Source organism: Rana temporaria, chromosome 8 (genome assembly GCF_905171775.1).
Source record: "Rana temporaria chromosome 8, aRanTem1.1, whole genome shotgun sequence".
In the NCBI taxonomy this organism is placed as follows: domain Eukaryota; kingdom Metazoa; phylum Chordata; class Amphibia; order Anura; family Ranidae; genus Rana; species Rana temporaria.
Genome location: NC_053496.1, coordinates 126,061,320 through 126,075,191, shown reverse-complemented (window position 1 = coordinate 126,075,191; position 13,872 = coordinate 126,061,320). Strand labels below are relative to the sequence as shown.

Sequence of the window (13,872 nt, the reverse complement as noted above, 5' to 3'; positions counted from 1 at the left end):
ACTTAATGGCCAGACACTCTCTTTCAATAATAGCGTAGTTTTTCTCCGCTGGTGTCAACTTCCTACTGAGGAAGACTACTGGGTGCTCCTCACCATGAACAACCTGTGATAATACAGCTCCCAATCCTACATCGGAAGCATCAGTTTGGACAATGAACTCTTCAGAAAAATTGGGCGCTATCAAGACAGGGTGTTGGCACAGTGCTGACTTGAGCTCCAAAAAAGCCTTCTCAGCGTCTGCATTCCACTCCACCATGACCGATTTCCGGCCCTTAGTCAGATCGGTCAATGGAGCCGCCAATGTGGCAAAGTTGGGTACGAACCTCCTGTAGTATCCCACCATGCCCAGGAATGCACGTACCTGCTTTTTTGTGAGGGGGCGGGGCCAACTCTTTATAGCCTCTACCTTGCTGACCTGAGGTTTCACCACCCCTCTACCCACAATATAGCCCAGGTATTTCACCTCCTCCATTCCCAAAGCACATTTTTCAGGGTTTATTGTAAACCCCTCTTTCCAGAGAGAGTCCAGTACTGCCTGGACTTTGGGCAAGTGTGACTCCCAGTCTCTGCTAAAAATGACTATGTCGTCCAAGTACACTGAGGCATACTCCCGATGAGGTCGTAAAATCCTATCCATTGCTCGCTGGAACGTGGCTGGAGCAGTTTGCAGTCCAAAAGGCATTCTTTTGTACTGAAAACTCCCCTCTGGAGTAGAAAAAGCAGTTTTCTTTTTAGCAGCCTTAGTTAATGGGATTTGCCAATACCCCTTGGTAAGGTCTAACGTTGTGATATACCTAGCTGGACCTAGTCTCTCAATAAGTTCATCTACCCAGGGCATGGGGTAGGCATCAAACCGTGAAACTTCATTAAGCTTCCGGAAATCATTGCAGAATCGCAGAGTCCCGTTGGGCTTTGGTACCAACACAATCGGGCTCGACCACTCACTCTGCGATTCCTCAATGATCTCCAGGTCCAGCATCTTCTTTACTTCCTCTGAAACGGCCTTCCTTTGAGCCTCTGGGATGCGGTAGGGCCTGACAAAAACTTTGACTCCAGGTTCCGTGATAATATCATGCTCTATGATACTAGTTAGCCCCGGCAAGTCTGAAAACTTCTCTTTATTTCTCTGCAAGAACTCCTTTGCCTGCTGACTTTGGTATTTAGATAGGGTATTTGCTACTTGGACACTCTCCACCCCAACCTGTGGCTCAAGCCTTGCACTAGCCAGGGAGGTCACCGGTTCCCTGTCTGTCCAGGGCTTTAACAAGTTGACATGATATATCTGATACGGTTTCCTCTTGCCTGGCTGGTGGACTCTATAATTGACCTCTCCCACTTTTTCCACAACTTCAAAGGGTCCTTGCCACCTGGCTAAGAACTTACTTTCCACAGTGGGAATTAGCACTGCTACTCGATCCCCCACTTGGAAGTGCCTTATTTTAGCAGCCCTGTTATAGACCTGTCGTTGAGCCTCCTGGGCTTTTTGCAAATGCTTTTTGACTAGCGGCATCACGGTTTGGATCCTTTCCTGCATTTGGGAGACATATTCCAGGACACTCTTATGCTGAACAGGTTCACTTTCCCACTCCTCTTTAACCACGTCAAGAAGTCCGCGAGGTCTCCGCCCATATAACAACTCAAAGGGCGAAAAAACCCGTGGAGGCCTGGGGCACTTCCCGGATAGCAAACAGGAGAGCTGGTAACAGGCAGTCCCAATCTTTCCCATCCCTTTGTACCACTTTCTTGAGCATAGATTTAAGGGTCTTATTAAAGTGTTCCACCAACCCGTCCGTTTGGGGATGGTAGACCGATGTGCGTAGCTGTTTAATCCGGAACAGCTTACACACATCGGCCATAACCCTTGACATAAACGGGGTACCCTGGTCTGTGAGTATTTCCTTGGGGAAACCAGTCCGTGTAAACATCTGGAATAATTCCCGGGCAATGGCCTTTGAGGAGGTATTCCGCAGGGGTAGCGCCTCAGGATATCGGGTGGCATAGTCAAGAATCACCAATATGTAGGAGTGACCTCGAGCTGACTTTACCAAGGGACCCACTATATCCATGGCTATCCTCTCGAATGGGACCTCAATTATGGGCAGAGGGACCAAAGGGCTCCGAAAATGAGTCACCGGAGCGGTCAACTGACAGGTCGGACAAGAGGTACAGTATCTCTTTATCTCTGCTTTCAGACCTGGCCAGTAAAACCGGTCGGTGATCCGTGCCTCCGTTTTTTCAACTCCCAGGTGTCCCCCTAACACATCGTTATGGGCCAGGTCCAGAACCTTTCGTCTATATTGTTGGGGTACCAACAATTGCTCTACCACATTTTCTCTCTCCTTGGTAACCCGATACAGCAATTCATTATATATTGCAAAGTGTGGCCACCTCTCATTCGCACCTGGCTCTTGGGGAACCCCATTTACTACTACAACTTGTTCCCGTGCATGGGCCAAAGTGGGGTCCTGCATCTGAGCAGTCCCAAATGCCCCCTGGGGAACACCCAAATCCGGCAGCGCAGGGGTAGAGGCCACTTCCTCATCCTCTTCCCCCAGCATTGCCCGAAGTGGGGAAGGCTCCTCCCCCTTAGGGTTTTGATAGGTCTGTGGACCACATATCTTGACATTCTCAATAGTATCAACACTACTTTCATCACCATTAACCCAATCATTAGCATTTTCCTCATCTGGGTCCACATTAACATTTGGCAGTTCAGGGTTATCCCTCTCAGCAGCAGGAACAGGGGGGCTAGTTTCTCCCCAGTCTCTGAACTGTTCTCCTTGTTCCCACAGTTTTGTAAACAATGGACAGTCTCGTCCTATTATAACATCATGCACCAAGTTCTTTACCACCCCCACCTCTTGAGTAACAGTGCCACATGCTGAGGCGATAGACAACGTAATGAGCGGGTACTCTCTAGTGTCCCCGTGAATGCACACCACCCGTAAAGTTTTTCTTACCGGACCGATCTTCCCAATCACTCTAGGATGAACCAGGGTTACCATGCTTCCAGAGTCCAACAAAGCCCGGGCAGGGAGGTGGTTCACTTGGACTTCACACTCAAACTTTTCCTCATCCAGGTCGAGGTGTGTGGTGCACACTTTATGGGCACAAAAAGACCCCCTCCGAAGAACCCCGCATTCCATGGGCTCCTCTTGCAGTGGGCAGTGTGTCCGGGTATGACCCCAGGAATGACATCGCCAACATTGTACATCCCCTCCTCTCCGAACAGGAACAGAAGGCTGAGGAGGTACCGGGAGTGACCCTTGGCCTTCCGGGGTGTTTGTCCCAGGGCTCCTTGGAACATCCTTTCGAAGGGCAGCAGTTGGTCGAACAGGCCGTGGCAGACTGGGCCCTATGCGCTTGGTAGGTCCGAGCAGGTCCTCCACCACTGTATATCGTTCCACCATCTCAACAAGGAGGTTTGCTGTTTTGGGGTCTCCATGGCTGACCCACCGTTGAAGGTCATCTGGCAGGGACCTCAGGTATCGGTCCAGCACGACCAGCTCCACGATTTGGGGGCCAGACAACACCTCAGGCTGCAGCCATTTTTTTACTAGTTGCACTAGGTCGTGCATTTGAGACCGGGGTGGCCGATCTGGATGATATTTCCATTGGTGTACACGTTGGGCCCGAACGGCCGTAGTCACCCCCAGACGAGCCAGAATTTCTGCCTTTAACTTTTGATAGTCTTTAGCATCATCTGGTGGCAGGTCAAAGTAGGCTTTTTGAGGATCTCCAGTGAGAAAAGGAGCAATGAGGCCGGCCCACTGGTCCTGAGACCATCCTTCTCTCTCCGCTGTCCTCTCAAATGTAGCAAGAAATGCCTCTACATCATCGCTCAGGGATAATTTCTGTAGAAAATGGCTTGCCCTCACAGTCACCTGGTTGCCAGGGGCAACAGCCGCTTGTTCCCGAACCTGAGACAGCTGCTGCACTGCTTCCTTTAAAGCCGTCACCTGAGCCTGCATAACCCCTTGCTGCGTCGCTTGCTGGGCCGCCAACAGGCGAATATTTTCTTGCTGCAGAGCCAGCGCCTCTTTGTGGTAAGTTTGTTGTGCCTCCAGCTGGGCTGCTAAGCGCTGATTAGCTTCCTCATTGCGAGTCTGCGCTTGCATGTTAGCCAAGGTCAGCTGTTTAATTAGCTCCTCCATTGCTTCAACTTTCAATGTTTGTGCAGCTTTAACCCAGGACATAAATTCAATGTACTGTCTCTTTAAATGTCAGTTCAATATAAAGTCCAATGCAAAAAGAAAAAAAGTTTTTTTTTTTCTCTTCTTATGCCTGTTATTCTGTCCTGCCCGCATTCTCCACCAGTGTAATGTTTGGGGGACCAGCTTGATCGCAGGACACAGGCTTTTTAAATCAAAACTGAGGTTTATTAAACTTAAATGGCTTAGCAGCAGCAAAAACAAAGGAAATAACAGTCTCACCGACTTGTACAGCTCAGAACTGCTATCGCAGTTAAATAGTCCTTGCAGGTAAGTCCTTCAGTATTAGGCTTTCAGGCAACACACTGCCAAGTCCTTTCACAGCTTTTCATAGCTTCCACAGCTTTCCTTGTCCACCATTCACCATGCATAGACTCTCCTACACTCCTACACTCTCACCTGCACTTCCTGTCTGCTTTAAACTACTTCCTTACACAGGTGCGTTAACCCTTTCCGTTCCCTTAAAGGCACCACAGTCCAAACAGAGGGGAAATATAACGTCCTTCCAGGACCCAGCCATGGCGTCCTGTACATAGGATAATGGCACTGTGATGAATAGAACAGATATATCTTGCACATATGTTTTCCAATCAGGGTTGCATCCCGACATTTACCTCTAACTCTATGTTAAATCAAACCCTCAAATAAAAAACATTTGTAACAAAAAAAAAAGAAATGCACTGACATTGTGACACGCGTGCCCCACTGGGATGCTCTCAAATAATAATATGTGTAACAAGCCAAGACACTCAAATATGCAACAAAGTATTCCAGGCAGTTATTCATGTTAGGACCTCACCTCCACAATATCCAAGTTCTGCTTACTAAAACAGGCAAACACGAATGCTACCACAAAATAGGTGAAACCCAGTCGCTGTAGGACCCCTGGAATACGTGCCCAGCGCCAAGACACTGCAAACAGACAAATGGTTCAATGAGAAAAAAAAAACTATATCAAAATTGTCATTAAAGACTGTGACATAGAACACTTTAGATAAAATACAACAATCCTACTAGACACGGGGTAGTAAAAGAGATTAACGTGTACCTTACCTGTCCTTCAATGTGATTCTGTATCTTTGTGGAGCCCAATTCACTTTAAAGTGTCTAGGCAGGTTAATCCATGTATAGATTTGGAAGTAGATGTGAACCATAAATTAATCACATTAAAGCTATACTCCAGGAAAAAAAACATTTTGGGACATTCAATATGTAAAAATAGCTCACCTCTAATTATGGGTGTATCATGTGTGCCAGGGATGTGTGGTAAGGTCAGTGGCTGGTGAGGCATTGACTAGTATCAGATCCAGATACACACAGGTTACACACGTCGTGATCATTAGAGCAAGAGCAATAATTCTAGCACTAGACCTCCTCTGTAACTCTAAACATGTAACCTGTAAAAAAATGTAAAGCGTCGCCTATGGAGATTTTTAAGTACGGTACTAAAGTTTGGCGCCATTCCACAAGTGTGCGCAATTTTGAAAAAAATCGGCTAACCTTAGTGTTTTTTTTTATTTATTTTTTATTCATGAAACAGTATATTTCCAAAAAAAAGCATTTGAAAAATTGCTGCGCAAATACCGTGTAACATAAAAAGTGTCAATGGCCACCATTTTGTTCCCTAGGGTGTTTTTTAAAACAATATATATATAATGTTTGGGGGTTCTTTTCTAGCAAAAAATTATGATTTTTACATGTAGGAGAGAAATGTCAGAATTGGCCTGGGTGACAAGGGGTTTATTACCATAAGTACCGTATTTGCCGGCGTATAAGGCGACCCCCTAATTTTACAGTTTTTTAAAGATTTTTTGCCTGTATTAACCGTGTAAGACGACCCCTATTCCGATGCTTCATATTTCTTTCTTCTGGAGCCATATTCTTCTTCATTTTTGCTGGAGCTGAAGCCAATCATGGCAAGCAATGTATTCTACTAATGAATACAAAGCCTGCTTGGATTGGCAGAGGCTGTAACATCATCAGCCCATGCTTCTCTGACTCTCAAAGCCAATCCAAGCAGGCTACTGTATGAAGGCACTCGGATTGGCAGAGATTGTTACCCCAATCCGAGCAGGCTCTGTATTCATTTGAATACATCGCTCACCGGGATTGGCTAATCGGTATATACTGTATGTAGCCGAAGCTACATACAGTATTACCGCACATCCAGCAGGCATCCAAGCAGCTGACCCGGCGTATAAGACGACCCCTGCTTTTTGGCCTTTTTTTTTAGGTGTAAAAAGTAGTCTTATACGCCAGCAAATACAGTAAGTAATATTCAAATAATTATTATATATTGTTTTTAAGGTAATTTACTATATTTTCAAAAACTGTACTCAAGCAGGTGGCTTAATAGACAAATTATTGAAGTTTGAAGTTATACAGTCGTATGCAAAAGTTTAGGAACCCCTGACAATTTCTATGATTGTCATTTATAAATATTTGGGTGTTTGGATCAGCAATTTCATTTTGATCTATCAAATAACTGAATGACACAGTAATATTTCAGTAGTGAAATGAGGTTTATTGGATTAACAGAAAATGCGCAATATGCATCAAAACGAAATTAGACAGGTGCAAAAATTTGGGCACTCTTGTCATTTTGTTGATTTGAATACCTGTAACTACTTAGCGCTGATTAATTGGAACACACAATTGGTTTGGTGAGCTCATTAAGCCTTGAACTTCATAGAAAGGTGCATCCAATCACGAGAACAGGTATTTAAGGTGGCCAATTGCAAGTTGTTGTTCTTTTTAACTCTCCTCTGAAGAGTGGCAACATGTTCTACATTATGGTTTAGGGGAAGGCTACAAAAAGTTATTGCAGATATATAAGGGATCAGTGTCCACTGTGAGGAGCATAGTGAGGAAATGGAAGACCAAATGCACAGTTCTTGTTAAGGCCAGAAGTGGCAGGCACATAAAATATTGGAGAGGCGAAGGATGGTAAGAACGGTCATAAACAGCCCACGGACCACCTCCAAAGACGTACAACATCAACTTGCTGCAGATGGTACTCACTGTGCATCCTTCAACAATTCCGCGCACTTTGCACAGGGAGAAGCTGTATGGGAGAGTGTTGCGAAAGAAGCCTTTTCTGCACACATGCCACAAACTGAGTCGCTTTAGGTATGCAAACGCACATTTGGACAAGCCAGCTTCATTTTGGAATAAGGTGCTGTGGACTGATGAAACAAAGATTGAGTTATTTGGTCATAACAAGGGGCATTATGCATGGCGGCAAAAGAACACAGCATTCCAAGAGAACACTTGCTACCCACAGTAAAATTTGGTGGAGGACCCATCATGCAGTGGGGCTGTGTGGCCAGTGCCGGTACTGGGAATCTGGTTAAAGTTGAGGGTCGCATGGTTTCCACTGAATATGAGCAGATTCTTGAGAATAATGTTGAGGAATCAGTCACAAAGTTGAAGTTACGCCGGGGCTGGATATTTCAACAAGACAACGACCCAAAACACGGCTCAAAATCTACTCGGGCATTTATGCAGAGGAACAAGTACAATGTTCTGGAATGGCCCTCCCAGTCCCCAGACCTGAATATCATTGAACATCTGTGTGGTGATTTGAAGCGGGCTGTCCATGCTCGGCAACCATCAAACTAACTGAACTGGAGATGTTTTGTAAGGAGGAATGGTCCAAAATACATTCATCCAGACTCCAGACACTCATTACAGGCTATAGGAAGTGTCTAGAGGCTGTTATTTCTGCTCTACTAAATATTGATGTGATTTTTCTGTTGGGGTGCCCAAATTTATGCACCTGTCTAATTTCGTTTTAATACATATTGCGCATTTTCTGTTAATCCAATAAACCTCATTTCACTACTGAAATATTACTGTGTCCTTCAGTTATTTGATAGATCAAAATGAAATTGCTGATCCAAACACCCAAATATTTATAAATGATAATCCTGGAAATTGTCCGGGGTTCCTAAACTTTTGCATACGACTAACTTCAAACCAGTAATTTCACAGTAAATATATAAATAATAAATTATTGTGTTATAACATATAGTATAATAATATATTTCTAAGCTTGATTAAAACAGTATATTTTCAGCAGCAGAAGATTCTCATTCTCCCTCTTAACTGTGTGAGAAAAACATGGGATTATGGGAAAAACGTATACCCATAAACCCATGTTTTTTCCTTGTAGTTAAAGGGGAGTTCCAGGCCCCAAACTTTTTTAATTTTAAAGACTGCTCTGTAACTGTCTCAACCTGTAAATGAACATTTCTATTTTTTGCGTTTTTAGTTTCTTTAAAAATAATTTGTTAAGTACTGATCTCGGAAGCAGACAGGTTCCATTTTGGTTGTGGGTATCTGAAGCCCTCTTGTGTTTATTTCCTGGATTTCTGTGCAGTTATCTACCCATCATGCACCACCAAATCTCGCACATGCTCAGTAATGCCTCAGGGAAACCAGGTGACACCATCTTGATAGTGTTACAAACCATGACTTTCTTTAGTTATTTCAATATTTTCAGACTAAACACCTCTTGCGCCGCGGATGTGCCTGGCCGTTATTTCCCTTTACTGACTGCTCCCTGAGTCTGCTCTGTCACTACAGTATATCAAACAATGTCTAGCCCACGCTGTAAGGCAGGTGTCCCAATACTTTTGGTAATATAGTGTATGTCTTGTTCTATCAAAGGTGTAGCCTACAATCAGCAATCTAAAAATATATAAACATTCTAAGTATTTTACAAGTTCATAATCCTCATTAATAATGATTTTATAACTTCTAAAGAAATAATAAAAAAAAAAATAATGATTTTATATATGATGAGTTGAACAGTGTAGACCACAACTTTTTATTTAATTTCTATTTAATTATATCAACATCAACATTGCATTTTTTGACAGTCTAATTTACAACAGTTTCATTCTACTTTACCTTGGCATCACAACTTTTAACTTAGATCCTTGGTATACATAAAGCAGCAATATATGGCAAAAGGTAATGGAGAAGAATTAACCATTCTTCATAACTGAGCCCCACAGAGTTAGACAACTCATGGTCCATCTATAAGCAAGCACTTCTCTCAATCACCCCCTCCTCTGTATATACGCCACAAGGAGTTGAGCACAAACATCTCCATCTTACGTAAGCCTTGTCTCAAAAAACGTAAAGGATTTGTGTCATAGTGGCAACATGCTTTTAAGATACTGTACATTAAAGTCGGTATTACAAGTAGAGTGAATTCTAGATTAATCAAAGCACTCTCTAGCACCTTCTTATTTTAATAAGTGTGCAAGTATTCCCTTTAGTGCTGCCATTAATGGATTACTGTGCTGTCTTTAATTCATTCCTTTCATGTTCCAGATCAGCTTCATGTCCATGGCCCATATGACTGACTTCTGCATCATTCCTCACTGATGTATGCTTTCAATTGATCAATGAGAAGAGAAAAACAACTAAAAATCTCCTGGTGCAATGTGTAAAGCAAAGGGATGAGTTGCTCTTCACTTATTGCAGGCTCATATATCTTTTCAGTAAATGTAAGCTCAGTTTCTCTCGTTTTGCTGAATGTAAATAAACTACACATTTAGAAAGGCATTTCTGAGCTGCAAATACTGCTCTATGCCCATATAATAAAAATAAAATGGCTGAAGGTGCCAAGACTCCCAGTGGGTCCATCCTATACCCAAGAATTAAGAAAACAGAGCCACACTACTGCTAAATCCAAAATGTCAATAATTTATTCAAAGGATGCATCTCCCACTGGATGCTTTTCACTTGTAATTTGGCTTATGCCGCGTACACACGGTCGAATTTCTGACAACAAATGTTTAATGTGAGCTTTTCCGACCGTGTGTACGCTCCATCGGACATTTGCTGTCGGAATTTCCGACAAGAAAAATTTGAGAACTGGTTCTCAATTTTTCCGACAGCAAAAGTTCTTGTCGGAAATTCCGGAATCAATTTGACGCATGCTCAGAATCATTGAACTTAATTTTTCTTGGCTCGTTGTAGTGTTGTACGTCACTGCGTTCTTGACGTTCAGAATTTCCGACAAGATTTGTATGACCGTGTGTATGCAAGACAAGTTCGAGCCAAAATTACGTCCACGGTTTTGTTGTCGGAAAATTTCCGATCGTGTGTACACCGCATAAGTCATAGAGCAGGGGTGCCCAACCAATGGCCGGGGGCCACATGTGGCCCGCAGAGCCCTCTGATGTGGCCCGTGACCTCCTACTCTGGGATGGAATAAAATAGAATACTGTTATTAAAGGGCAGTTTATTACTAAAATCACAGGGCAAGATCCACAAATGAATTACACCGGCTTATCTATGGATACGCCGCGTAATTTCAAAGTTCCTCCATCGTATCTGTGTTTTGTATCCACAAAACAAGATACGACTGAATCTGGGCTCGATCCGACAGGCGTACAGTACGTCTTAGTACGCCGTTGGATCGTAGGTGCATTTTTTTACGTTGTTTCCGTAAGGCTTTTTTCGGCGTATAGTTACCCCTGCTATATGAGGCGTATCCTATGTTAAGTATGGCCGTCGTTCCCGCGTCGAATTTTGAAAATGTTACGTCGTTTGCATAAATCATTCGCGAATAGGGCTTTGCGTAGCATGACGTCACCGTCGTAAGCATTGGCTTGTTCCGGTTTAATTTCGAGCATGCGCACTGGTATACCCCCACGGACGGCGCATGCGCAGTTGAAAAAAAAATTTAATTTACGTCGGGTCAAGACGTATTTACATAAAACACGCCCCCATCACATCCATTTGAATTGCGCGCCCTTATGCTGCCAAAGTTACACTACGCCGCCGTAACTTACGGCGCAAATTCTTTGAGGATACAAAAAAAAGCTGTAAGTTACGGCGGCATAGTGTATCAGAGATACACTACGCCTGACGGAAATATGCGCCAGGGTACGTGGATCTGGCCCACAGTGTATATATGGGCATATCTGTTCTGCAGTGGTTACTGGGCTGTTTTCAAACTGATCCACAGGTGGGTTACCTGCACTGAGCCATAGACTTCTATTACCTGTGAGTTTGGTGTGCTGAGAGTAGAGTGGGCTCTATAGAGCTGAGTGGGCTGCCATCCACCCGCTCCGCTCATTGTGGCCCACAACCGGTTACCAAGTCACTTAAGTGGCCCTTGCTCTTCAAAAGGTTGGGCACCCCTGTTATAGAGGAACCCTTATGACTAAGCCCAATTACAGGTGAAATGCATCAGCTCGCAGCCGGCAAAACTTTGGATTTAGCGGTAGTGGTCACTGCTACTGTCAGTCAAATCCAGTGAGCAGAGAGCAGGGTTGGATCAGAGTCATGTCATGTGTCTCTATAGACACACATGGCCTGACTCGGGAGCACGCCTGCACATCTGCACTCATAGCAAGTGGCTTAATATGGAGGCAGGCACAGATAAGGAGGAGCGAAGATTGCCAGGACCCCCAAAGAAGAGGTAATGGATGGCTCTGTGCAATATCATTGCACAGATCAGGTAGTTATAAACCTGTTTATTATTTTAATTAATAAAATAGACTTTACAATCACTTTAAATATTCCAACACAGTTATCTGCAATGGGACATAGAAGTTCAATTCCGGTGCATTTTTTGTTTGGTTGCCTACACGAATACACTTCAGCATTATTGCTCCAAAGCCTAAAGCCAAATATAATTCCGAAGGAGTTGATTATAAAGGAGAATGCAACAATGCTAAAAAGATAAAAGTGATTGTCTGGTGGAACTAATTATCGGTCACCAGCAGGACTGGTGTACATGAGGGTTTGACCATACATTACTGACCATGCTCTTTGTAGATTTTCATCAGTAAAGAGGTTTTCAATTAACCTGAGTACTTGTCAGCATTCATCTGCAGAAACAAATCGGAATCCTGTCATGCAGATCTGATTTTAATGTCGCAGCAGTGACTTGAAAGCAGTGGGGACCAGTACAGTTTTACGGGTCATCTATTCTCCATTTGAAGTCTATGCCTTATTTTAAATGAAACCAATTGTTTCATTTATTTTATTTGTGGTATCCAAAGAATTGTAATCTGAAATATATTATGTGGCCATTGAATGTGACTGAGCTCAAGTTTTTCTAGTGACAGTTACTGTTAATGCAACAGCATACAAAGACATTCTGTGCTTCCAACCTTCTACCAACAGTTTGGGGAAGTTTTTTCTGTTCCTGCTTAAACTTGCCCCCATGCATAAAGCAAGGTCCATGGTTTTGAGGTGTTTGGTGTAGAGCAGGGGTGCCCAACCAGTGGCCCGGGGGCCACATGTGGCCCGCGGAGCCCTCTGATGTGGCCCGTGACCTCCTGCTCTGGGATGGCTGGTTGGCAAGCCCAGATTGCAGGTTGCTGACCTGCCATCCAAGAGCATCAGTGTTGTAAATGAAGCCGACGGTAGAGGAAGCAAACGGCTTTTCAGAAAGTGCACCACACCTGCAGTATTTAATAGACATCTATGGCAAAGTGCAGCAGGAAAACCACAGGTACACTGTGCCACAATAGACCGCAGACCCAGTGTCATCTTAAGAGCATTATAGGCCCCCGGGCAATACAGTGCACTGGGGCCCTGTCTACACAATCACGCACGAGAATTTACTGACAAAAATCGTAAAATTTACTGGCAGAACCACATTTTTTACTGCCACTGCAAAAAAAGTACCTAAAATTACAGTTTTCAGTGCCGAACAATGCAAATGTCAGTATTTAAACTATAAACATATAGCTAGTGCTATTAGCAATGTGTTTAAGTTAAACAAAAGTAAAAAAAATGTCTACTTTACTACTATAACCCAGCCAGCACAGAGTTTCCTCTTACATCAGAGTCTGCAGGATTCCCCCTTACAGTGAAAGGGAACTCTTATGTAAAGGGGAATGCTGCAGATCATGATCTAAGGGGGGGGAACTCTGATGTGGAGGGGGGCTCTGGTGACCAGAGACCACCTTATATCAGAGTCCACTGCTTTCTCTTTCCCACTTACATCAGGGTCCGCAGACTGAATTCCCCCTTGCATTGTAAGGGGAAATCCTGCAGACTCTGATGTAAAGGGGAACTCTGATGTGGGGGGCACTCTGGTGACCAGAGACCATCTTCTGTAGAGTAAATACACTAAGGTAAGGGGGGTCACTAATATAGGAGGGGGAACCTTTATATCAGTGCCCCCTTAAATGTTTGCATTCACTCCCCCCTTACATCAGCAACCCCCCGCACTCATGGAGGACCGCATCTTCTCTGTGATTTCCGCAAACTGGGCATGGGCAGTTCTAACCCGTCACTCTCCACAATTTTTTGGGCAGCCGGCAGCCGGTGGGGCCCCCCAGGCAAGCGGGGCCCCCGGGCAACTGCCCAGCGTGCCCAATGGAAAAGATGGCCCTGCGCAGACCATCAGTGTAAAAGCAGCCTTCGGCCTTTTTCACATGATCGGTCTGACCCAATTGCACCCTCCATTTACCTCTATGGAGCAGTAGATGTAAACAGACTTTTGTCCATTTACAATTGCCTACCACCAATCCGATCTGCTAAAAAAAACAGAAGTGGATCTGCCCCCTTCTATATGATTGGATCAGAGGGCCCATAGAGTAGATTGGGCTGTGTCTGTTTCTGCTTTGCATATGCAGACTGGACACAGACCTGTCATCTGCCCACTCCGCTCATTGTGGCC

At 44.2% G+C, this 13,872-nt stretch overlaps 1 protein-coding gene across 1 annotated transcript in view; it reads right to left on the bottom strand.

The window, feature by feature from the left end:
• Positions 1 to 13,872, bottom strand: part of LOC120910441 (heparan-alpha-glucosaminide N-acetyltransferase-like) — a 468,708-nt gene that overhangs the window by 213,908 nt on the left and 240,928 nt on the right. The window contains exon 13 of the mRNA XM_040322198.1: positions 5,011 to 5,123. Coding sequence (XP_040178132.1) covers positions 5,011 to 5,123 — 113 coding nt within the window. The remainder of the gene's footprint in view (positions 1 to 5,010; positions 5,124 to 13,872) is intronic.